The sequence below is a fragment of the Martes martes genome, assembly GCF_963455335.1.
Source record: "Martes martes genome assembly, chromosome: 1".
Lineage (NCBI taxonomy): Eukaryota > Metazoa > Chordata > Mammalia > Carnivora > Mustelidae > Martes > Martes martes.
This window is the reverse complement of record NC_137888.1, coordinates 123,460,535-123,487,143: the sequence shown is the minus strand read 5'-3', so window position 1 is coordinate 123,487,143 and position 26,609 is coordinate 123,460,535. Positions and strand designations below refer to the sequence as shown.

Genomic DNA, 26,609 nt, shown 5'->3' with positions numbered 1-26,609 from the left:
TGTTTCAGCATACTTTACTCTTTTCTCTTCCCCTGAATTCAGAGACATGAAAAATGCTGTAATTGGAAACAACAAGCAGAAAGCCAATCTCATTGTTTTAGGAGCTGTTCCAAGGTATGTTTGCTATCAATTCCTTTTCTGATATTCATACTAAGTTTCTAGTATATTTCTCATTCTCATCCATAAAGCCCATCTTTTTTCTGTATTGTCTATCCTATTTTTGAAAACCTCCTAATTTTTAAAATAAATGCTTTGAAATATATGAAGCATCTCTTTAGAAATTTTTAAGTATCAGAAAATGGAATATGAAGCAAATGTATTAATACTTTTTGGAAATTCAGGAAGATCATTGGGCCTGCAATAAAAGGATGTGTTGGATAGATAGACAATATACACCAGCCTGATTCTTTATCTCCTCAGAGCCTTGGCAGGTTTTTTTGCTTTGGTTTTTTTTTTGTTTTGTTTTTTTTTTAAGATTTTATGTATTTGTCAGAGAGAGAGAGTACGCGCACAGCAGGGGGAGTGGCAGGGAGGGCGAGAAGCAGACTCCCTCTTGAGCAAGGAGCCCGATGGGGGACTCAGTCCCAGGAAATGAGGATCGTGACCTGAACCTGAGCCAGAGGCAGACGCTTAACTGACTGAGCCACCCAGCATTCCGGCTTCGGCAGTTTAGTATGATTGGATAATAATTTCTTAGGATTCTCAAAACCTTTTTTGAATTGAAAAAAAAAATCCTGCTTGATTTTTTTAATCCTGATTTTCTTTTTATAATTTCTAATTTTTAGAATTTGCTGTTTTTTAACTTGGAAAGCTTGATCTTTTTTCTGATGAACTAAATTTTTTTCTGGTAGACGACGATAGTTGTATAACTTTCTCTTCGCCTTTGCTTCTCAGAACTAAGTTTTATGTGCAGTTGCTGTAAGTTTTTTAATGTTTTGGTTTTTCTCTTTCTTCGTTTCTATTTTCTGATACAGTATTGATGATCTTATTATTTTTATTGTAACTGATCTCAAATATATACTTTGGTAACCATAAAGCTCTCGGTAGCCTTTCTTAGGGTATAAGTGTTCAGTGTATATAAATGTACTTTAAGGCACATGAGCGTTCTACCTTAAAACATAAAGGAGGTGATCATAAGTGGTGGATGATTAGAGTTTGGGGAATAGTTGCTCAGCAGGCAGGGCTGGAATAGAAATGTGAGGATCTCCTGATTCCTCAAATGGGAAAATTGGAGAAAGACAAGTTTCCCTTGCTTGAAAGAGCTGCACAAGGACTCTGAATGTTCCCTCTAGGCTAAGCCTCTGTGATTTCTGAACCATACTTCTGGATAGTGCAGGTCCCTTGTTAGTCTAAATTTAAGATCCAACAATACTTGGCATTGATATTCTGAGTCTTCATATCCTGGAGCAGCAGATAACATGAATTGACTTTGGGGCTGCTTTGTCTACTTGTAGACAACTTTCAGATTAATAGTTCTGATAAACTCTGAGATTATATATATATAGTGCTTTTGCTCAAAATGAAGAAAATGTCTTTTGATTTTTTACCCAAATATTCCTTTTTTAAATGAATAGTTGATGCAAACAAATGATCATTTCCTAGCCTTCTGTTAGCTCACAAACCATATTTTTAGTATGTGGGATATATTGGTAGCATTTTTCTGTCACATTACTTTTAGCTAAATTACTTTTAATTGTTTTAGTCTCCTCTGCTTATCAAAGTCCTTCTTTTTAGATTGTTGTACTTGCTTCAGCAAGAAACCTCAAGTACAGAGCTGAAAACTGAATGTGCAGTGGTATTGGGAAGTCTTGCTATGGGTACTGAAAACAATGTCAAGTCTCTTCTAGATTGCCATATTATCCCAGCCTTACTACAAGGTATGTAAGGAAGTCATTTTTGTACAAGTAAAAATTAGAAACAGTTTTCAGGGTTTAAAATACAGACTGAAAGGATGAGTCTCACGTCCATTTTCTATTAATAGGACTACTGTCTCCAGACCTGAAGTTCATTGAAGCTTGCCTCCGATGCCTGCGTACCATCTTCACCAGTCCTGTAACTCCAGAGGAGCTTCTATATACAGTGAGTTTTAGAAGTTTTTGAACCACCAGTACATTTCACTAACAGCATACCTCTACTTTACTCAACATCTCAAAATTCATCATAACTATGTTACAGAAAATTCTCAAGAAGTATTTCAGTTCTTGCTAATTTGCAAATATCAAATGTTCTAGGTATTATAAAGAAGTGAAAGATAGTATCAGAACTTGAGAAATTTATAAGCTATTTTTTAAAAGACCCATTTTGTTCTCTTAATATCAAATTAAGGCAGTGTATTTAATGTACTTAGTTTAGGTTAAATCCAGCAGAGTAAGCTTTACAGAGAATTTGACCTGGATCTTGAATAATGGATACGATTTAGAGAAGTGGAGAGGAAAGAGGCCATTCTAGGAAAGATCTGTATAAGAGAGAAGATGCAGGACAGTGGGCAGAATAGTTAAATGTAGGAAGGGCATCAGTGTTCGTTTCAACGGAAGAGGTGAACCAGAAAACAGCTTGCAGGAGGCTTACTTGCCAGGCTAGAATCAGAGAATATGTGTGAAAGAATCCAGAGATCTTTGGAGTCATTCAGTAGTTTTCAAAAACCTTAGGGATTACTAGGGGATCTTTAATCTATTGAATACATTGGACTTTCTTAATGAGCATTATCCAGGCCAGTATTTTTCATACTCTCTGATCTGCAGTCCACAATAAGAAAAACATTTTCCATTGTCACACTATGTGTGTGTGTGTGTGTGTGTGTGTGTGAGAGAGAGAGAGAGAGAGACAGAGAATATTCCTGAGACAGTCTTCACAAAACAATTCCATAAATGTGATATCCTCTGGTTTCTAGTCTATGCTTTCTCATTTTTAGAAAAATGCTGATTGTGATTCTGTGAGCCAACACAGAGAATCACAGTGTCAGATAGGACATATATAAGTCAGAGATCTTATCTGGAATCACATTTTATGAATACTTCAAGAGCATAAGCAATCAGGAGGCATAGGCAACGGAAGCAGGGAGAGAGGGGCATGTCATGAGGCTCCATAGTCATCCTCCCCACATCAGATACATGCTCCTCTGGCCCATAATGGTACATAAAGTCTATAAGTGAGGTTCATGGGTCACTTTACACAGCAGGGAGGCTCTAAATTATGAAATATCTCAATTTTACACCTCAGGGATTTGTGCAGTATTCTTTAGGGAGCCATTCCATATAAATTGGTAATGTTCATTACAACAGTTCTCCAAATTGAGCATAGACCACGATTGGCTGGAGGGTTTATTAAGCACAGATTGCTGGAGCCTTCTGCCAGACTTTTTGAGTCAGTGAGTCTGGGATAGGGCCTGAGAATTTGCTTTTCTAACAAGTTTCCAGGTAATTCAGAGGCTGTTGGTCCGTGGACCACTGGTTTACTATAAACAGTCCTAAATTGGGAACTCCTTCTCCAAGCTTTATACAGAGAAGGACTCACCTCCTAGTAAATATCAGTCTGTTTCCCTGAAGGTCATATTGTGATGTTTACAAAGAGATTAAACCAATCACCTGTCTTCTTTACGCTAGAAGTTACTTTCTAACCTCTAGTCCAGTGAGTGAGAAACTGATCCTGGACAGCCGTTTTAACTCCTTTCTCCTTGCTCTTCAGAATGATTTTATGACCCACTAATGGTTCATGGTACGTGATTTGGAAAACTAGTCCACCCAGCTTAACTTTTTTAGACCCAGGGACATTAAGTGACTTTCACAGTGACAGTGTTTTATGCCTCAGAGACAATGGTGAATCTGTGAAGAGTGCTGGATGGAATGATGACAGAGAGTAGTGTTTTAGTGTAATTAACTGCCCTCTGTGAGTTGGATTGTATAGAGCCAGCTGACATAGCAACTTAGATACTAAACTGAAAACAGGGCAGTTCGCTTAGAAGAAGGTAGGATGTCTAGTTTGAAATCCTGTTTATCATTTAGGTGACTTTGGGCAAATTATGTAACTGTTTCTTGTTTAATGAACTATAAATTGTAGATCTATATAAGACAGTTGGCAGAAAGGGGGCAGGTGTGAAGAAACTGGATGAAGCTGTTATTATAGGAAAACTGAGAGATGAGAGAGCAATGGAGGAAAGAAAGGAGGTGGGAATAAGTTCAGGAGCTTGATAGAAGCTTTCATATCATCTTTTGATTGCCTGTTCTTTCTTAGCTGCTACGTGCGTCCCTGTTTTCTGCCAACGGAATCACTGTTTCCCCTCCCTCCTCTATGAAATAGAAATGTACTTAACATTCTCATATTCTCTCTTCGTTTCTTTCTACGCATTTAGTACCTGACTTCTTTGGGGTTTTCTAAATTTTTCATTTGTTTTTAAACTGCTTGTGATAACACAAAGGGGTTATACTAATAAGCAAAGGGAAAGAGTCTACTTAGAGGGAATCAACTGCCTTTTGTTTTTTCACTTAGCCTTTTAAAGATTTTGGGCATTCTTTTCTTTCTCAGGGAAACCCCATATCTTGTTCATCCAACAGTAGTACTCTTAAGTTACCTTCCTTGCCTCTGTTGTCTTTTGTCAAAGTGTGGTCTATGGACCAGCAGCAGCAGCCTTACCTGGGAGCTTAGATCCTACTCCAAACCTATGGAATCAGAATCTGTACCTGATGACTATCTCCTGGGAATTTGCATATACATTCATATTTGAGAAGTATAGCTTTAGGACTATGACAGCATTGACTAGGAGGCTTGAGCTAAGTCTCCTTTTCCATCTGTGGTTCAGACCAAATACCCTTTCAACTTTTAATTCCCTTTGCACCCTAAGAAGAAGAGGGTTCTTGGAGAGCCCTGCAGCAGATTGGGCAGATTGTCCTCTTGTCTGCTGTACCAACTTGTATATTGCTAAGTGTCAGCAATAGGCAGAGAATGTGCTCTAAGTGAGGAGTTGATATTTTATAAATTGTCTTGTGAAGATTGAAATTAGCTAACTACAGTCATTATGATTCTTACTAGTAACTGATAGATACTTACCGTAACATCTCAGAGATCAAAACTGTCAAGTTTTATTTTTATACTGTAATTCCTCCTTACAGGCTATTTGTTATTGTATATCTCATTAGCTCACATTTTGGTTTCAGAACAGATTTCTATCATGTCTTTTGAAATAATTTTGTCTTATTGTGGGGATATAGGCTGTTTATGTGGGAGAAATTGAGAATTTCCCATTCTTATATTTTGTTGTTGAGGATGAATATTGAAGCCCCTCGTCCTTTACCTAAACAATTTGGTGATTCTCTTATATTTTTTGTTTTGCTGTGTTCCTTAAAGAGTGTTGATTTACTGTAATTAAGAAGCTTGCATATGTGCCTGCTCGTGGAAATACTTTGTTAGATGTATTCACAGTGCCTAAGTTTCTTGTTGCTATGCTCTCTTTTCCTTCGACTCCAGGATGCCACAGTGATACCACACCTCATGGCGCTACTTAGCAGGTCCCGCTACACACAGGAGTACATCTGTCAGATCTTCTCACACTGCTGTAAAGTAAGAACCAGAATAAATGTTCTCTGTAATGTAAAATCTTCTATGCCCCCAGGAGATGTGCCTTCTTTGTGTACCTTCCCAGAGATAACCTGTAATATATAATTATGCAGACCTTTGTATATTCTCCCCTCTCCCCTGTTTTTATATATAAGCAGACCTATGTATATATCCCCTTTCCCCTTTTTGGACACAAATGGTAGTATTCCATACATATACTATTCTGTACTTTGTATTTTTCATTTAACATATCTTGAAAGCTATTCCATATCAGTACATAAGAGGCCCCCTCATTTTTTTCCCCAACAGCTGTATAGTATTTTACTATAAAATATATTACTATATCTTTTATTATAAAGATATACAATAATTTGTATAACGAGTTCTCTATTGTTGGACATTTGCCTTGTTCCAGTCTTACATTATTATAAAACAGTGCTGCAAAAATATCTTGTGTAAGACATTTTATAAGAAATTGCTGAGTCAAAGAATGTGTGCATTTGTAATCTTACCACATACTGTCTTGTATAGAGGGTATACCGTTTTATACTCCTACCAGCAGTGTGTGATCATAACTGTTTCCCCACACCCTCATTGTTGGAAATTGTTTTAAGTGATCTCATATAAGGAGAAATGAGAGCTTCTTCTCTGCTCTCTGTTGAGAGAAATTTCTGTTCCTAAAAGGGTCTCAAACTGAAGAGTGCTACAAAGTGCTACTTACTTTGTTTCATAGTTTACATATGGAGTATAGTCTTTTGATAACCATGGGTAATTATTTATTTGAGATCTTTCATAATTTCTACACATTTGCCAATTTCTAACCACATGTTTATCTTCTGATGACTATAAATTTTTCAGGACAGCATTACTCACCTACCTATATTTGTAATAAGACAAAGTAAGGAGTTTGGGGAACTGTAGAAAATAAAGGAAAGAGAAGTGAACACCTACATATGAAACCAGGAAGATCATACATGTATACTGTTTTAGAATAATTACCCAAATAAATGAAAATTTAAATCACTAGGCTCCAGAAAAAGTACCTTAATAATTTAATTGTTTAACCCTTCCCTCCCAAATTCTAGTAGGCTTTCACAGCCTATTCAGTTCTATTTAAGACATTTAGAATTTAAAGATTTTGTCAAAAATCTTTGAATTTCTCTTCCCAGATTGCTTTGACAGTGTGTAGGTCAACTTATAGGTGCAGGGATGTCAAACACTCCCTTAATCTTTTGAGGTGGGCAAAGAAAGACTTTGAGAAAATGACAATTTTGTTGCCATTTATTTGCTAAAAATGAGCTGAACTTCATAGGGTGTAGAATTTTCCAACAGTAAAATTAAGTCTTGTAGCCCAGCCCTGGCTGATAGGTAAAGGAGGATACTCCAAAACTCCTGTACCTCATTAGAAATCTTTCGGCATCTGTACCTAAGTGCTTGAGAGCACAGCATCTAATAGTTACAGTAATCCCAAAGGGGCACTGAGAATTGGACCTGGAGGTATAATTACTACATGTCAAATTATTGTGTTACATTATGAGAAGTTTGAATAACCCCATCTCAGAAGTTACCCAAATAGCTTTTAGAATTACTCATCAGAAACTTCTGAATCCCTTTAGGCTTGCTCATCTAAAATTTCTCAGTGCTTTTTAGCTGAAATCATGGATAAAAGAAAGCCATTAAATCATTAGTTCTTTTGCTGGAGAGAATCTTATGCTGAGCAAGAATTTGTAGGCATCCTCATGCCACTAACAGAACTGAAGATATTATTAGAGAAAATCACCTTAACTCATCTTTCGTTTAGCCTGGTAATTAGCTTTTGCCACTGTAATTAAACAACCAAATTTAAGTGTTCTGAGATATAATTAAACCTTAGGAAATACTATAGATTTATAAACCCAATGACAATAGCCTAATATAAATATTAATTTTTCTACAGATTTACTAGCATGAATCTTTAAAAACAATTGATCTGATGATCTCTATATAGTCATTAACTATTAAAACCTTTTATCTTCATGTTCAGTTTACATGTAGGCTTAAAATAAGATTCATAATAAATTCATAAAGTAAGATTCATAGTAGAATAGAATTTTCTCATTCACAACTTTACATAAACAGTTGATCCAATGGGAGGGTCAGGGGTACCAAACCCTGCTCAGTCAAAAATAGGCATATACCTTTTGACTCCCCTAAAACTTAACTACCAATATAATCCTAATTATATCTTTGAAATTCTCTCCCTGATGTATTAAGGAGCAAAAAAAAAAAAAAGCTAGTAATATTATGTTGTTGCCACCTCTTAAACAGGTTACTCAAACTTTTGAGACCTGTCCTTTGGAGTTTAAAATCTTGAGGGCTTGTTTGCTTCCCACCCTGTGGATGTTGCCTCACCAGCCCAGGTCCATATGGGTTAATTTGGAGAGACCTAAGAGAGACTTGGTAAGAATCAAATGATAACTTTACTCTGGTTGGTTCAGCCAACAATTCCATTCCTTGCAATTGTTTTTACACAATCCTGTGTACAACCACAGAGAGGAGGAGGAAGAGCTTCTTTTGTTATAATTATTTCCTGTAATCTCTGGGGCAAAGAAATTCAGGGTTAAAAACTACAATATCTTGTAAGCAGCAGGAAATAGTTATGTTAAATGAATTGCATAGTGCTTGATCTTTTTCATAATATAATTTCATCAGTATAGATATTCCATAAGTGATCTAGCTCTTAAAAAAAGATGCATGCAAAAAGAAGAAAAGATGTATGTGGATGGATATTTACTGAAGTGATTTTGTAATAGTAAAAGATTGTAAACAATCTAAATGTCTAACTATAGGGGACTAAAGTATGGGTTATCCATACAGCGGAGTAAGGTCAAAAAAGAAATAAGAAAGCTCTTTCGGTACTCGTGAATGATTTCTGGGAAATACTATAAAGGAATAAAAGGTTCAGAGCAATATGTATAGTATATGTATAGTACATATAGCACATATATATGTAGTATTCTGCCATTTGTGTTGAAATAGGAGAAAGGATATACTTATGTATTTGTATATGTATGTAAGGCTTGAAGAATATAAAACAGTCTGTTAGTATCAGGTCACCTCAAAGCAGAGGAACAGAGATAAATACAGAGATGGAAGAGCCATGAGGTGCAAGGGTAGAGGTAGTACCCCATCTCCTTAGCTATTCTTCTAAGCACTGCCAGTATTTAAATTAGGATGTTGAAATTTATATGGAAGGCAAAAAAACCTTAGTATGCTAACATATCAGCCTTGTGTAATTTAGGCTTATCTCCACTATTTATTCTAGTTACCTTTTTGTTACTATGTAAGAAAAAAATAGGTCAGATTCTTAGGAAACCCTTCTTTTCCTAGGTTCTCCATTATAGTCTCCACCACTATCTTTATATTGAATTAGCAGGAAACTCCTGTTTCAAATGAGACGATTCGAGTAAAACATTTAGAGCAGTGCCCAACTCGTAGCAAGTACCCAATAATTAGTACCTATAATTATAATTGCAGAAGCATGGATGAAGATGAGGTAGGAAGATAAAGAGCATACTTCCATCCTGTGCCCTGAGAATGGCAGTATCTTTAGTTGTTCTAAAAGCAAGCCTGCATTATTCTGGATGGATATGTTAGAATACATATATCAAGCAGCGTATGCAGGGAATTTATCCTCATACTCTTTTAAGAGTTTCCACTGAGGTGGGGCTGGCTTTAATAATGTTCAACAAAACATTGTTTTTAATAGTGAAACATTAGAAACTACCTAATATATGTAATGGGGGTTGCCTGAGTAGAGTGTGGAATATTTTGCATCAAAAATCAGAAACTAGAAGTTAGTAAGAGAAATTGCTGAAGTGTTTTTGTTTTTTAAAGGAGCCTTTTAATGGTATATAAAATGTTCAGGGAATTACTACCTATAAAATAGAATATGGCTGTTTTGTGATTCAGGACATGAATACTGATCTCCCCACTTTGGTCCAGGAAAGAATGAGGCATCTTCAAGATCATTGTTACTTGGCTGAATAGTGCCTTGGAAAAATTGATTTGAGAGGTTTTTTTTCCTAGACTAGCAGCTGGTTTTCTCTGGTGAATCCAGATAGGTAGCCAACTTTCAGTGCTGTGTTTTTCTCTTCTGAATAATGATAAGCATAAAGTAGCATCCTTATCCTTGCTCTGACTTCATTATTTGAATGGGTGGGAGGTACATAAAATCAGTGCGTTAAGAGGGGCATATGGCTAGCTCAGTTGGTGAGCATTTGACTCTTGGTCTCAGAGCTGTAAGTTCAAGCCCCACCATGTGTTATAGAGATTACTTAAAAATTGAAAAATTTTTTTTAAAAAATCAGTGTATACAAACTGTGGCAATTTCAAAGCCTTGCATTAACCTTTAGCTTCTGTCACTTTGAAGATTTCGATAAATTGCTTAGTAGAAGACAGTTGATGAAATATAAAATCCTGAATTTTCCTATTTCTTTACCTTCCTACTCTCAGAAATGATAACTTAAGAAGAGAAACGAGATAGAAACAGAAACCAAACCATATTCACTTCTATGTATGGAGTGTTGTGTTTTCCACCATCCATAATTCAGACTTCCCTGATGGTAGGTTAAGCTCTGATCCAGTTCTTGCACTTAATTAGTTTTAGGGTTCCTCTGACTAGTTCATCAGTCTAAAGTTGTAAGAATGACTGCTGTCCTCTCTAGCAGCATAGTGTAAGGTTGTGTACATGAAGTGCGGAATTCGCAGTGGTTCTGTTGCTGTGATGGTGTGTTATTTAAGAACTACAAAGGGCCTGTGCCAGGATAGCTTCTGTGTCCCTTTCATTACTTGGGGGGAAGGTAAGGAAGCGGTAGTTCTACAGAACCGGGGTGACATAAGAAATGGCAACGCTTTGTCTGCCTTGCTTTATTAGGATGGATTTATGCAAGAGAAGTGTAGGTGAGAATTTGTAGTAAATGGACTTTCCTACACTAAAGCAAATGTTTTGTTGGAATCAGTCATTACTCTTTTTAATGTTATGTTCTCTTTTCTTACAGGGTCCAGATCATCAAACAATTTTATTTAACCATGGTGCAGTTCAGAATATTGCTCACCTACTAACCTCAGTATCTTACAAAGTAAGATGTTAAAAATTATGGCCAGATTCTTGTATTTTATTTTTGGTTTCTAGGGTCTTGATCTAGACGGAGGCCCACATATCTTATTGCTTTGATAGATATTGTGATCAAGAATAACATTTTATTAATAAAATGGGGCATTGTTTTACCTATAAAATCCTCTTTAAAGAATTTTAAAAGCTACCTTGCCTTCCATTTTTTTTTCTTTCAGAATATGGTTGTGGCTTGATTTGCTATTGATTTTAACAGTCTCTTCTGCTCTGATGTCAGTGCCAAAGCTGCACATGAGGAGGAGGTTCCTTGAAGTATATAGGAACACTGGCTTGCTATATCAGGAAATACTTAGATTTCATATTTGAGACCTGACTTAGCCAAAGTGACTCAAATTTAGAACACATACCTACATATACATCAACATTTAAAATGTGTTAGGTATTTCAAAATGTGAAGTCTCAAAAAAGTTAGATTTTTGTCTGATGCTATGATTTTTTTTAAATGTGTTCTGTTTTGTATTTTGAGTTAAAAAGTTAGAGGTTTTCAGACTTGTTAATTAAATTTCCTTCATTGTCTTTTATGTATAAGAAAACATCATGATACATTATCAAGCATGAAGTTAAAAATTTGGTTATTTCATTGTTGTCCAACTAGCAAGTTATAGCAGATAATGGGGCATTGCCTTTACTGTGTCACATTAGAGTTGGTATGCCAGCACTTCGACACAGAGCAGAGAGAGAAGTACTCATTTTTGTCATTTGTCCTCGTGCACTGATTCTAATCTGCTCTATATTGCAGCCTGCTAATATCTATGTTTTCCTACTTTAGACACCCAAAGTTTGATCTTGGTGAAGCACTCACAAGGACAGGAATGGGGAATGGAGCCAGCTTGAAATTAGCCAGAGGGAGGGGGAAGGAAATATATACTGAAAGCTGCTTCCTCTACCCTGTGCCACATGGAGGCTGAAACCAGTCAGCATTGGCACATCAAGAAACAATTGCTGGGGTGGCTATTTACTGTTCCTCCTCTTCTCCATCCTCTAGCTTCATAAACTCCCTCAGTTCTCCCTCCTTTTCTCTTTTCTTTTCTTTTCTGCACCAAGCTTCCTTATCTACTATAATAGTTTACAGATTGTGAAAGGAAAAAGGTTTTGGTAACATTACTCTTTAGCCAAGGTTTGCTCTGTTGTCAGAGTATCATTGGCAATTTTAGGTCCCATATTTTAGGTGTACACATGCTGTGCTGCAGATCATTGCTGAGATGACAGACAGAAGTAATTCACACTTTGAGCTACCTATCCTACCAATCTCAAGTTCCCGCATAAGAACATCATATTGTAGACTCAGGCTTGGAAGTGAGGATTAGATTGTCTGGTGAGAACTAAACAGAAAGAATGAAAAATAACTGTTCTCAAAGAAGCTCCTGCGGGTTGTAAAATATATTATATGTAGTCAAGGGTTTGACCCCATGTTATGGTCGCAGACCAGTAATCTAGTTTTGAAGAATATAACACAGTTTATAAATGTTTTTGTTGTTGTTGTTGTTTATTTAAATTCAGTTAGCCAACGTATGATACATCATTAGTTTTTGGTATAATGTTCAATGATTCATTAGTTGTGAATAACATCCAGTGCTTTAAAAGTTAAATTAGGGGGTTCCTGGTTGGCACAGTTGGTTAAAGCATCTGACTCTTGGTTTTCACTCTGTTTGTAGTTTCAGGGTCATGGGATCAAGCCCTACGTCAGGCTCTGTGGTCAGCATGGGGTCTCCTTGGGACTTTCTGTCCCTCCATCCTCTCTCTTTCTCAAATAAATAAATAAATCTTTAAAAAATAAAATAAAAATTGTTAGTTTAGTCCTTTCCAAAGTTTTACTGTAACTTTGTTTCCTTCTGTTCTCTTTGCCACAACCCTATCCTAGACACTACTCTAAGACTACACTTTTTTTTTTTCTTTTTTCCTTTTTTTGTCTTCAGTTCTCAGGTTTGTAGTTTGGGGAGAAGAAATGTCCCACCTGAAAGGCAGTTGATAATTAAGTGTTACTAAGCTCTCTCTGACTTACCAATATTATGTTTTGTACATTGTTCTTTTAAATTTGATTAGGAATTTATCTGATTAAATTTTAGTTGCTGCTGCTTCCTGTTTTTTCTTTTTTATTACTTTACAGTTAATTTTAACTCTTTATAATTAAGTTTAACTTACTGTACTCCAGATACTCAGGTGTTATTTTTATTCCCTTGAGGCCTTCTTTTAATATTTTAAGCAGATTTAAACAGTTGTTTCTTCAGAAGAGTTTAGATTCTGTGACATTAAAATTCGTTATTTGCAAGATCAAGATCAATGCATTTTTTTGTTTGTTTGTTTATTGTTACAGGTTCGAATGCAAGCACTGAAATGCTTCTCAGTTTTAGCTTTTGAAAACCCCCAGGTATCGATGACTCTGGTAAATGGTAGGCTGAAACTTTCAGTGGCACCTACTTGATTTGATTTATGAACTTTGTAGATTTAAAGAATTCCTTAATTCTTGTTGTTTGTTTTATTTCTAGTTTTGGTTGATGGAGAATTGTTACCACAAATTTTTGTGAAGATGTTACAGAGGGATAAGCCTATTGAAATGCAGCTGACATCAGCAAAATGGTAAAAGTCAAGACAATGTGGGAAGAACAACAGTGCTTTATCAATATGTTAGAGTGTTTTTGGACAGCCCAATTAGCTCACCTCCAATCCCCATCTTATTTTGGGGTTTGGGGATTTGCAAGTCATGAGGTTGCCTCATGTTTTCTTAAATGGGTATGAATTTTTTACTCAGCATACTACTAGTGGCATGCAGAGCAGCAACACTCATGTAACAGCTAAGACTTATCACAGAAAATTATTTTATTACATTCTCAACATACTTTCCTTGTATTTCAGTTGAAATAATATAGAATTAGATTTAACTAACAAATTTATGCTAATAATTAAGAAACTATAAATATAGGAAGATATAGAGTGAGAATTAGTTGAAGTTGATAACCAAGGCATGATTTCAGAGAATATGGCCTCCTCATCTTTAGAAAAACAAGACATAAAATTCTCATAGAGATGTGACAGTTTATAAGATAGTTAAGTTCTTATTAGTACAAGTCCTGGCTCATATAAGCATTCAATATATGTCAATTCTGTAATTATGAACACATTTAATAGATAGGTTGAGCACCTGCTGTGTAAGATTCTTTGCTAAATTAATTGTTCCAGTATTTAAGAATTTGTGGCTGTCTAGTATTTTAGACAATGAGGAATATTCAGGGAATTACTCATGCACAATGAATTATTTTGTTTTGTTTTTAGTATATTATTTATATGCTTGTTTGCTTTTTGTCTTCAAAAACCTTTTTGTTAAGTAAGATAAATGCTCTCATGGAACTGGTTTAAAAAAATATGGTAACAAGTCTTAAGATGATAACAGCTATAAACAATTCCATCCTCTACGGTCTAAGTAAATTTTACTGATTTTTTTATAGCTTTCTATAGAAGCTAGAATACGGAGTGTTTTAGCTCCCTCTCCCCAGCTTACTAAAGGAATCTAATCCAAGAAGGAAATTCATTAATTTAAGTTTCTGAAGTATTCAGTACCTGTTTAGGGAGTACTGAGTAATTTTCTTCTTCAAAGACAGATATCATTGTGAAGGCAAATTGTTTTTTAATAGAGCCAAATCATTGACCAGTTGTCAAAGCCATTGCTGGCAAACTCTGAAGAGTTATTAGTTAATTTCTTATGGCTACCACTAAGAGTTAAATGCTTCTTCTGTGATACTTGGACTACTGGTGTTGGAGTTAGAATATCCCAGCTTAGCTTAATTTAATCTTAGACACTTTGTGAACTGTATATTTTATTTTTAACTTTTCCCCCCTTTTTATTATGGAAACTTTCTCACGTGAAAATTATAGAAAAAAGTATAAGGCATCAAAAACTAATGAGGTACTACATGATGACTAACATAATAAAAAATAAAAATTTTTAAAGTATAAGGAACTTCACTATGCCTGGTATGTCTCATTAAGCCTTTATTTTTTTTTTTTTTAAGATTTTATTTATTTATTTGACAGAGACAGAGACAGCGAGAGAGGGAACACAAGCAGGGGGAGTGGGAGAAGGAGAAGCAGACCTCCCGCCAAGCAGGGAGTCCGACGCAGGGCTCGATCCCAGAACCTTGGGATCATGACCTGACCCGAAGGCAGACACTTAACAACTGAGCCACCCAGGCACCCCAAGCCTTTATTTTTAAAACAATTTTGTATGTGTTTTTGAAAAATACCTGACTTACTGTCTTTATATGTCAGTTGGTTTTGAGTGTTAAATTGGTGAAACTGCATATGAGGTAATCTGAAAACCTCCTTCCTCAAGATAAATAAGAGTAGCTGTCTTTTTTTTTTCTCCATAAAATCCTAAAAGCAAGGAATTTTTCTTTTAAAGCTTTAAAACACAAGCAAAAACTTACTTTCTGCCATCTTATTCCAGTTTAACTTACATGTGTAGAGCTGGAGCAATTCGGACAGATGACAACTGTATTGTATTAAAGGTGAGCTAATTAATTCTCTCTAAACACATGCAAAAGTTCCCCCAGTCGTAAGTGTTGAATATAAATATTGATATTCCCATTTCTTTTTTTCCTCCTATTTCTTTTTGTATGTAACTATGGTATATGTGCATAACATAAAATAATATTAAAACAACATGCTTTTCTTTTTAATGGCATGCCATGTAGTTTTAAAAAATTGCTTTTAGATGTGTTTTGAGAGTCAAAGTGAAATAGTTCTTTTCCTTGTCACACCTTTTTCATCTTTATGGAAATTAGGAGGATCTAGAAGTTGTAAAAATACATAAAATTCAGGTGAAATAGAAAATATATTTTAATCCTTGATTTTCATCAAGTTTGCAATGTACTTTTATAGGAAAGCAGTTCATTAGCTCTGTAGACAAAGACGTTATATCACCCTCATGGCAGATAATCAAAAGACATAATGAAAAAGAAAAAGTAAATAGCACATGAAAACCATCAACATCATTGTGAAATGTCAGAAGCAACTAGAACTCAGAAAAACCCAAGTAAGAGACTGGTCCTAGAAGTTACAAGTCTTGGATTCTGGGTTCAGCATTCCACCACTGACTGGCTTGTAACCTTGGGCACCTCCATTACTCTTTTGGTGCTTCATGAAAATGGAGGCAATAATTTTTGCTCATCTATCCCACAGGGTCATTTTGAAAATAACAATATATTAAATATATTAAACATCTTATTAGCTACTAAGAACAAAATTAAGTGTAAATAAATTGGTTATGTTTCATTTTATGATTGCGATTTTATGCTCATTATCAGTGTACAGAATGAACCCAAGGATAAAAGAGCAGTAATACTAATGTTTGCTTTAGTCTTTGGTGAAGCAAGTCAATTAATTAGAACTGAGGACCCACTAAGTTAGCAACATTGTGTAGAGTTCTAAGGGCTTCCATGCAAGTAACCTTAGTTTATTTGCTCAACTGCTCGACTCCTTCTCTTCTCCCTTATTTGTAAAACTAGGTTAATAGCATCTTCTTCGTGTAGTAGTTGTGAGTGTTAAATTCAATAATCCATGAATTTATGGTATTAATAAATATTAGTAACTGTTAAAAAAAAATAATAAGACTTTCCTCTTGGAAGCCTAGGGTTGTATTATAAAGCCTGCACTAGCTTGATAGGAAATCAGTAGTGAATAATAAAGTGCTAAACTCTATGGTAAAGATATAATAGGAACTTAGAAAAGAGCATAGTACAGACAGTAATTGAGGAAGACTTCCTATAATTACAACATTTCAGTCTCCACCTTTGTGGTGGCGTTTAAAATGTGCTCATCAGCCTTAGAAATAGTAAATACTTGGAATTTTTTTATTGAGGACCTAATGTAGATGAGTTAACAAAAGCACCAGGATTTTTGAAGGACCGCGGAAGTAAAATTGGACTAGCAGGTATAGTCATTCTAGAGATTGATTTAGAAAACCTAGGAACGATTGATGCATTTCATTAGCATTATAGGAAAACTCATGGAATCAGTAATGGTAAGATCCCTGAATTTTTAAAGCTGTATTTTGGTTTTGCACCTATAGGTATTGATCACACCCCAAAAATAAAAGTCATCTCAGTCATATTATTCACTAAAGAAAAGATAGCATACTTTTTCTGCAGCAGAATTGTTCCTGATTAAACTGCTGGATGTCTTTTATCAGCTCTCTAACCACCTAAGCTAACTGGCCACTTTGCTGGATGTCTTTTAAATAAATAAATATATGGATGGGACAGAAACCTCAGACATGATTTATTAGGGATTCTTAAATGTCTTTTATAAGGTTGTGGAATAAAGTTTCAGTTTTATCTGTTACAAAAGCCTTTTGACATGACTGCCAATAAAAACCATTGCATTGATTCAGTCACTATATGCTCTCCATCAACCTTTTGCCTTTACCACAAAGCAAATAATTAATTTCACTACCTTCCAGACACTGCCTTGTTTGGTTCGAATGTGCAGTAAGGAGAGGTTGCTAGAGGAGAGAGTTGAAGGAGCTGAGACACTCGCCTATCTGATTGAACCAGATGTTGAACTACAGAGAATTGCTAGCATAACTGATCACCTCATTGCCATGCTTGCTGATTATTTCAAGTATCCCAGCTCAGTGAGTGCCATCACTGATATTAAAAGGGTATGTTCTGTTTTTCTTTTCAGCAGCTGAAGCAAGGGATTTTTAAGAAGTTTTTCTTACTGCTCACAACTTTGAACCAATTGATAATTACAGTTCAAAACCCTTTTAAATGAAGAAAATCTTCTCCCTTTGATAACACAGATGGTGCTATGGGTTTTTGAATCCAGTTTGTCTCTCATATATTCATCAGAAATTTGTCACTAAGCAGGTAATCAGGAAGGAAGAAAATTACATCCCTAATTCTCAACTAAAACCCCAAAATAGCAGGGTGTCTAAACTGGGTATTGATATATCAGTATCATCTTACCCTGTTGAGGTTCCCAGGATCATCTCTCTTGATATATTCTTGTTCTTTAGGTCAAGGGTAATTATCTGTGACAGGTGATGTGAGTGGCCTTATTTTAACTCTTCCACCACTTACTCTTTTGCTATCTTTTCTAACTTTTGTCATCTTTCCTTCAGTTTTATACTGTGCTTTGGGCCTTCTAGTGTCAGCTAAAGCACTGTTTAATCTCTAGTTTGCGACCATCAAGAACTAGACTGCGCTTTTCTCCATTAGAATAGTTAGGTATTTCTTTCAATTTTGTTCTTCTCAGCTTGTTTGTCATATCCATTTCTCTAAGCATAAGGGAACAACATTCAGTTAGAGAAAGTTTATTTAAGGAGGTCATGGTAGAGAGAGCATTGCCTCCCAATTAGTAACCAGTACTGTTTCATGAATGTGACTGTATTTTTGATGCCAGTCATCCCAAAAAAAATGGTAATATTTTTTTTTTACTTTTCTCTTGACCTCTCCCATGCCCTTGAGTTTCCTAAAACTTCATTTGACAGGCAACTGTTCATTTGGCATTTAACACTGAAAACAAAATGAACTCTTAAGGGTTTATCTTTTTCTTCTAGAACGGGCCCAAAGTAACCTTCAGTGTTAGTGGTATTAATAATGTACACTGTCTTCTATGAATTAAAGTTAGTGCCTGCTCTTCCTTCAGTGTACAGTATTGTTCTTCCAGTATAGGTGATGGGTGACTTTGAACCAGTTACCTTTTCTGTTTTCCCTCTGGCCACTTGCTCACATGGACACAGTATCTCACTGATACAAAGATACATGAGGAAGTCCTAAGAGTGACCTCATGAATATCTTTAGTTGACAATCCTAGCAAGGCAAATGGGACACTTGGATGGACAGGAGAGTGAGGAAACATAGTTGTAAGAACTTGTACCCTATACCTGTGTAAATCATTTAATCAGTATATAGAAAATTATCCCTCTGTTAGAGTTTTTCCATTTTATTTCCCTCACAGTAAAACTAGAATAGTAATAATTTTTTAAATGATCTTTTATACCAAACCTTGAATATGTTTGTTTTGTCATCTTTATTTTTGATGATGGCTTATATAGTGGTTTCTGACCATAAAAATATAGATACTAGACCCATAGTGAGAAATTCTTACATGTTAATAAATGTGTGATTTTCATGGTATATGTTAAGCCAAGTCCATATTCTAATATATGTTATGACTAGAAAGTATTTAAGACTTTAAGAATAGATATTTTAGAACTTATACATCAAAATGAGTGTTGTATATTGGGGAGTTCCTCCCATAATTCATCATTGCCTGCTTTGGTCAAAATACTTTTGAAACTACTATTGTTGTTACTTGACTTTTTTTGTTTTTTGTTTGTTTTTTTAATTACATTATTTGAGAGAGAGAGGGAAAGAGAGCACAAGTGGGGGGAAGGGACAGAAGGAGAGGAGAAGCAGACTCCCCGCTGAACAGGGAGTCAGACATGAGATCACGACTTGAGCTAAAGACAGACACTTAACAACTGAGCCACCCAGGCACCGCTGTTGTTGTTATTTGTTACCCTAAATAATGTTACCCAGCTAAATTTATTTCCCCATCTTCATATTCCACAGTCAGTGACAATTTAATAAAACTCTTAACTGATGAATTTAGGGTTTTCTACCTAATATGCCACTTAGTTCTTTAGGAAGTTTCAAAATAAGATCTCAGAAGGTTATAAACAATACTTGTATCATTGCATAAAGGTGAACCTTTTCAAGGCAACTCATTTGGAGTGGTAGTCATTTGGATGAATTAGTTATAAATTATTTACATTATCAATATGCCTTATGTATTTACTGATTTGTATTTAGTCATTGAAAGTGTCATGAGAACATGCTTCTATTTCATTTTTGTGGTAGTTTAATGATAAATCAGTTGTACAGAAGAACTGATAACCTAGCCAGTTATGCATGTGGAAAGATAGCATTAATTGTTTCATACCAGTGAGTAACCTTAAACTTATCCAAAAAATCTCTGAACATAAATCTCAGATAATTATAATAGATAACATAGTAATGACTACCATGGTGTATTGTTTATTAAGGATTTTCACAAAGGTTTTCCTCTTTCTAAAATCTTGTTAAATGCTGAAATTGGGCTAGCACTGCTCTTAGTGTTTAAGAAAATCTCCTAGACACCCAGTTGCAGCAGTACTCACATTATCAGCTGTAGTCTGGGGGCTAAAAAAGCCCGAGTGCCTAGTTTTTGAGGAGAGCTTTCAAAAAGCTGGTGTAAGCAAGCATCAGTGCCACTAAAGCTACCATCTGGGAGCATTACATTTTTAAGGGTCAGAGGTTCACAAAGACTTTTCATATACCAGTGTCAAGTGTTATAGTGTTCACTCTTAGACAGAAGCAGACTGCTCGCATTCCAGGTCATGCTGACACAAACACAGCAAGGTCTTAGTCATACATGAACAGAACCCAGAAGTAATCAAGAAGTCAGTGAGAGCATTAGTATCTTAATAGTTCAAATTTTTTTTTCAAAAATGTTTATTTCTACTCAGTTTTATTGGAAATTAGGTTTGTGGACTGAGTTGCAATATACCTTTTTTCCCCTTCCATAGCTTGATCATGACTTAAAACACGCTCATGAACTCCGCCAGGCTGCATTCAAGCTCTATGCCTCTCTAGGAGCAAACGATGAAGACATCCGGAAGAAGGTGAGTCTGGGAGAGGGGCGTCCCCCAGTCCTGACAGCCAGCAGGCAGGGAGTGACGTCAACCTGAAAGTCGTGGTGAAGAGCACTAACAGTGACTGTTTGAATATAATAAAGCAGAGTGACTAAAGGCATAATTGAAGAATGAATGGGACCCGGATTTGGGGGTTGTTTGTTTTTAGAACATAGAGTGGCATGGCCGTGCTGGAATGACAAATAACTGGTGTGCTTTTTTCTGTCATTAATATGAATTATAATGTTGCACATTTTTGCATGTGTTCTGATAAAAATCAATTCTAGCACTGTGAAGCTTTAGACACCTTGAAAGATCTAACACTAGAATTGTAAATGTTATTTATGGAAAAACTTTCCAATGCCATTGAGAAATTCAAATCTTTATTGTATATTGTTCTTTGATATGTGGCTTAGTTATGTTTTGATTTTTTTTTTTTGCTGCTGTGCAAGTTTGATGTGAATAAAATCTTTGTGGAATAATGATTTTATGTTTAGTGAGTGGTCATCTGAATTTTCCAGTTCCCAAAAAAATGTGTCACTGGTCTAGCACCGTATGTTACTACAGCCTAGTCTAACACTGAACTCGTGTTCTTTATAGAATAGTTCTAAGCAGGGACTAAAGGAAAGTGATAAGCTCTGACCTAGCTGCCTCCACAAACTGAAAGGCTGGAGCTTACCACTCAAAAAAAATACATCATCTAATAAATTTTACACATGACTTTTAGGAACATCAGTAAATTGATCCACATAATCTGTCTTGATGAATTATAGCAGAAGGAGGAAATTGGGCATTATTTACTAAAACATGGTGATTTATTATACTCCCATCTAAAGCCCTGTGAGGAAAATCAAAAAGTATTGGGAATTTACCATGATTCAGAAAAGTACTTTGGGCTTGTACAGAGAGAAGTAGGGGAAAAACTGTAGGTTTATTGAAATAAATTGAAAAGGAACCATTATTGAAGAAAATTGAAATAATAGCAGAGAGATTAGATATGTGAGTAGCTTTGATTTATAAATCAGAACAAACACAACTAAACTGAATGCTTTCCATGTATCTCAATTTAGTTCAGTTAACAAGATGTTTTTGACTTGAAGTGTTTAGTAAATATCTATGAAAATCCTTTTTGACACTTCTTTCATTTGTAATCTGTTACTTCAAGGCAAATATACTAATGATCTGATATTCCCTATGTGTAAGAATGATTTATGGATGTTGATATTGATATGTTTCATTCAGCTTAGGTACATGGTATATTGCAGGGGAAGAGGCTTTTGTGGCAACTCATATAGATAAAACATTTTTTTAAAAATTGACATGGACTGTATAACTTAAATACATAATGATTTGGTTTTAGATGGTTATTAGGCCCATTGGGAAGAGAAGTATTTTACCTATTCTTTTAGCTCAAGAAGGCTGTGCCATGGACTGAAAGGGAGATAGATAGATGGACCATAATGGGGGGAAATAGGATGTCCATTTGTACTTCTTTGTACTTTTTTGTTAATAAACTATTGTTTTGGAATTAATGACTTAATTTGTGATATCATGTTCTAGAAATACTTGCAACATAATAGTCTGATCAGTAGTCTATTAAAACTTGTATTCATAATGTGTATAATTTACTGGTAAGGCTTAATCCTGATAACTTCTGTAGAAAGATGACAAATAAAGAACAAGTTATAATTATTATAGTTTTTTGTGTGGTAAAGAAAAGATACTGTGACATTTTTATGTAATGGGGATTTATAGAGTTTTTAGGAAGATATTTAATCTGGGAAATTAAGTGTTTGAATAATTTACAGTTTATAGCAACTACTGAAGAGAGAAATTGTAAAATGGAAAATATAAAATAATTTTGTGATAAAAACTGCATGAAAATGGTTCTTAGGAGTGGGGAATCTTTATTTTCAGTGTATAAAAAATGGTAAAATGATAACGCTTCCTCTGAATGCATTTATTTCTATTCCATTTCTTTGTCAAAATAATTATCTGGATAGATTTTTACTTACTTTCTCCATGAAATATTTAATTACCTTTTACACTTATGCCTTATAAACTTTGATTGTATTCCCTTCTTGTGTAGATTCTTGAAGACAATGTTTATTATTGTTTTATTTTTTAATGCAATATTTATGCTTGTTGAGATGGAATTTCAGTTTACTGAATTAATGAGTGGAGACTCTGTGAAAGAAATTTCAAGGGCTGTAGACCTGTTCTCCCCATTCCTCCAAACAAAAGCAATGAAAAGCCTTTTTGTTTAGGATAAAAATATGAAATGTTAATTTGGTCTGCCTTTTAAATGAAAAATGAGAATGTAATTAAGTAAATACAGGAGATAGTCTATATATCCCATTACCCTAAAATGGCCAGTTAAAGAAATGAGGCAAAATGAAGAAGAGAAAACCAGAGTAAAGAGGTAGAGACGGGTATACACAGCAATAAAGGAAAAAGATACAGGCCTTCTCTCGTCATAGATTTAGTCTGTCTTCTTGCGTCTAAAGACTTCAAAAGTCCTGCTGTGATTTTGTTTCTTGATCATTCTCTCTGGGCTGGAAAAAATGAAGCTAAGGACTGAACATGACATGTAGATCAGAAATTTACCATTCCTGCGTTGGAGTAGTGATAGTGTATTCCCATTAAAAGAACCCAACTTTATAACAGTCCTTGGAACTTAATAAGCACTCAATAAATATTTGTTGAATAAATATAGAAATGAAAATGCAGAAACCATACACAGAGTGGCATTTCCTTTAATATGCTTGAATCTTTCAGTATCCTTCTGTGCAGAGCAAAGGTGGTATTGGGATTCCTGGCTTTGCATCCTTTATCACTCTGTGGTATACTTATAAATTTCCCAGTTTCCCACAGTGTCCTGTTAGAAAGTGAAGGAGGGTGGAAAAATCTGCAATTGAAAGTGGGAAACATTACTCTTGGCTGTGACATAAGGAGGGAGAAGCCCAAGGAAAGATGAAGGACCACAGAGCTTGACAACAGGTGTGGTCTGGCCATATTCAACTTAGAATAATTGAAAGATTTTGGTTGGAGAAAGCAAGGGCAGAGGCAGCAATTGAGAGCTCAGTGGAAGAAGGGTCCAGGGCACATTAGCAGTAAGTGTACTGGCAGCAATGCCAGGTAAAGATTAGCTGTAATCTCTGCCATGGGCAAAGTCTAGTTTCTAATGATGGTCTTAACCACATGTTATTGCTGACTAAGAAGCATATGTTCGGTTAATGGGATAGTAACAAAAGAAAGAAGTTAAGATACCTAAGATTACTTCAAATACTGCCATTCCCAGTCAAAACTCCAGTCATTGGTTAAGTCCTTCAGAGGCAGCAGTGGCAAACAGTCCTATAATTGTGAAGCCAAGTCCTTTATAATAAAAAATGGCTCTTAAGAAGACCATCACTTGATTAATATCTGTTGATCATCAATTAGGTTTGAAATTTGAAAGGATTGTTTCACTTTTACGTTCTTCAAGGAACTAGTAGGATTTATCAGAAAGAGAAAGTGTAAATTGAGGAAAACTGGAAGCAGTAAATATAAATTAAAATTCAAGGAAGTTAATAAACTTAACATGGTGTGATTTTTATTTTTGGTAAAAGTAAGGCACATTACAAATGTTAAGTGTAGTACCATTGTAGCCTTTGCTCCTTTGAGGTATCTGACTGATGGAGCCTTACAGAAAGTTTTCCTCTTGCATTTTGAGTGCTTATATTTTAGCTGTAGATCCATTTTGAGGAACTAGAATGTAAGCTCCATTGAGGGCAGGGATTTTTTATGTTTTGCTTATCACTGTATTCCCAGCATCTACAACATTGCCAGGTGCATAGTTGGCACTAATACATATTTGAAGAATGGATGAAAAAAATGAATGAGTGAAAAAAATGAATGAATGGACAAATGGATGAGTGAACCATATTGTAAAATTGCATTAGGCACCCTTAATCCAATTATATATGGGTGTTTTTGCATTGAGAACTTAACATAACTTTATTAGCAGTTACACAGGTTTGTAAAGAGATGAGCCTTAAAATACAGGAAATCTATATCTGACCATTTAGTCAAGGGGTTTCACTACATTTAACATAGAGAAAATGTAAGAAACTCCCATTTTTCAAAAGGCAGACAATTCCAAGGGTGTGTCTTCTCATTTTGATAATAGATCAAAGAGAACATGTTTTATGGTATGGTAGTTTAATTTTGAAATGGTTTTTACTATTATTTGTTAGGGGTTCTTTTGATGTATAAATGTATGAGTTTAAAAAATTTATAGCATTCACAACTGTGAATCGGGACCAATTTTTTGTTTTTTTCCCTGTAGGGATAAAGATATGATTTGGTTTATAGGAATTAGCTTCTTAGAAATCAACCTATTTTGCAAGTAATACATATCTGTATAAAATATTACCTGAATATCAGATTTTTTAAGATTAGTAATTTGATTCTACATTGATTGATTGAACTTCCTACATTGTAGAAACATTGTCCAGTGGAAAGCAGAGGTGAGATAAAGAGCAGTAAAACACAGCCTTAAAATTCGGCATTTATAATAAAACCTCAGTAAGTCAGAGAAAAGTAAGAAATGAACAGTAAGAATTTGCTAGGGGCTCAAAGAATTATTGGGAACTAATTAAAATGAACATGGTGATACCAATATAGCTATCCTTGAATCAAGTTAGAAATTAATAATTTAATATTTTTGTTATTTTTAATGTTTTCTAAATGCCTTTTATATTTTCAAGAATTGAAAACATGAACTCTTAAGTTTTTTTTCCTTGGGGTGGAAAAAAATCATCCAGTCACAGATGTTTTACATGATAAATGTGAAGAAAGTAGCCAAGGGTGAGATGTTTTTTCTTTTCCCAACTGAACAGTGGTTTTTTTTTTTGTTTGTTTGTTTTGTTTTTTAAGACAGAGAAAATAAGAAAAGAAAAGGAAAACAAAGAAGGAGAATTTGTCTTCTACCCTCTTTTTTCCCAGCAAAGGAAGTTATATCTGCAGGGTCATTGTGAGGATGAGATCTAAAGTATTTAAAATATTTAGCAGGGTGACTGTAAGTGCTCAATAAAAGGAAGCATTTGTTAGAATATCTTAAATGACTTAATTGGAAGAGTAAAAATAAATATATATTTTTAAGTGTATTAGAAGAGCTAAACAGCATTGGAGCATAAATTTTTAAAAAGTTTGCAATGAAGATAGTGATGCTTATGCTATAAATTCTCAAAACTATTATTCCTTCTAGTAAAAAGAATATTTATACTTCAGAAGCATAGGCCCTTTCTTTAGTTCATCTCTCATTAAAGAGAAGGTGTCTTTTTACTCTTATATTTTAAAACATATTTAAAATACTGGTTTTCAAAACTGTTTGATGCCATAGCTATAGTATGTTATCCAAAGCACCAAATATAATATTTTCTTGGAGTTAAGTTGAATATTGCAATATAAATCAATAATTGGTGAAATCGTAGGTAATGGATGTCTTCAGAAAATTGAAGAGTCCAAGTTTTACCTTATTTTGGTTACCTAAGTACTACTGTCCATGATTGCCTCAGATGTCATTTCTCCAAAGCATCATCATTTGTATAAAATCATATCTCAAACATATATGTTCAAATTTTGAACAAATACAAGTTCTTTTGTATTTTTAAAGTTATAAGATTTTAAAATATATTGATAAACATAGATTAGTTTTTCATTATATTTTTCTGTTATAAAAAACTTAAGCATTTCACTTTTGAACATTTTTATCATGGGCTGTAGGTAGATTTTATTACTAGTTGGTTTTCTGGGTAACAGTGTAATTATACCATGAATTTCTATTTTTAAATATTTTTGCAAAGTTCAGTAATTTTAAACGGTCATTTAAAAGTCACAGTGTCAAAATTCTGTAATTGTCTCTGCCATGAAATCGGGCAGGTGCAAGGAATTATTTCTGAGCCTTGGCCTGCATTGTTGAAACAAATGCCTGAAACGAACATGTTGAAAGTTTTCAACGGTACCACAGAAGTGGCACCCTTCAGGACTTGGCTTTGCTACTGAGTAATAGCAGACTCGTGCAGAATTCAGAATTCCTTGACTTACTCTGTGGTTAAATTGTTAGTTATCTTCTTAAGGCTAATCTACCAAAGAACTTTAAATGAACTCTGCAACATTCTTTCATAATGGTAAGTATTTTTAGAGTTAACCATGACCGTACCAGGGTTTGCC

The 26,609-nt window shown here is 34.9% G+C and overlaps 1 protein-coding gene across 2 annotated transcripts in view; it reads left to right on the top strand.

Moving 5' to 3' along the window:
- Nucleotides 1-26,609, top strand: part of ARMC8 (armadillo repeat containing 8) — a 103,070-nt gene that overhangs the window by 36,986 nt on the left and 39,475 nt on the right. For both annotated transcript variants that reach the window (XM_080804577.1, XM_080804578.1), the window contains 10 exons: nt 43-114; nt 1,735-1,877; nt 1,982-2,079; nt 5,461-5,553; nt 10,590-10,670; nt 13,038-13,113; nt 13,210-13,300; nt 15,165-15,225; nt 17,178-17,378; nt 20,292-20,387. In XM_080804577.1, the coding sequence (XP_080660703.1) occupies nt 43-114; nt 1,735-1,877; nt 1,982-2,079; nt 5,461-5,553; nt 10,590-10,670; nt 13,038-13,113; nt 13,210-13,300; nt 15,165-15,225; nt 17,178-17,378; nt 20,292-20,387 (1,012 nt within the window). The remainder of the gene's footprint in view (nt 1-42; nt 115-1,734; nt 1,878-1,981; nt 2,080-5,460; nt 5,554-10,589; nt 10,671-13,037; nt 13,114-13,209; nt 13,301-15,164; nt 15,226-17,177; nt 17,379-20,291; nt 20,388-26,609) is intronic.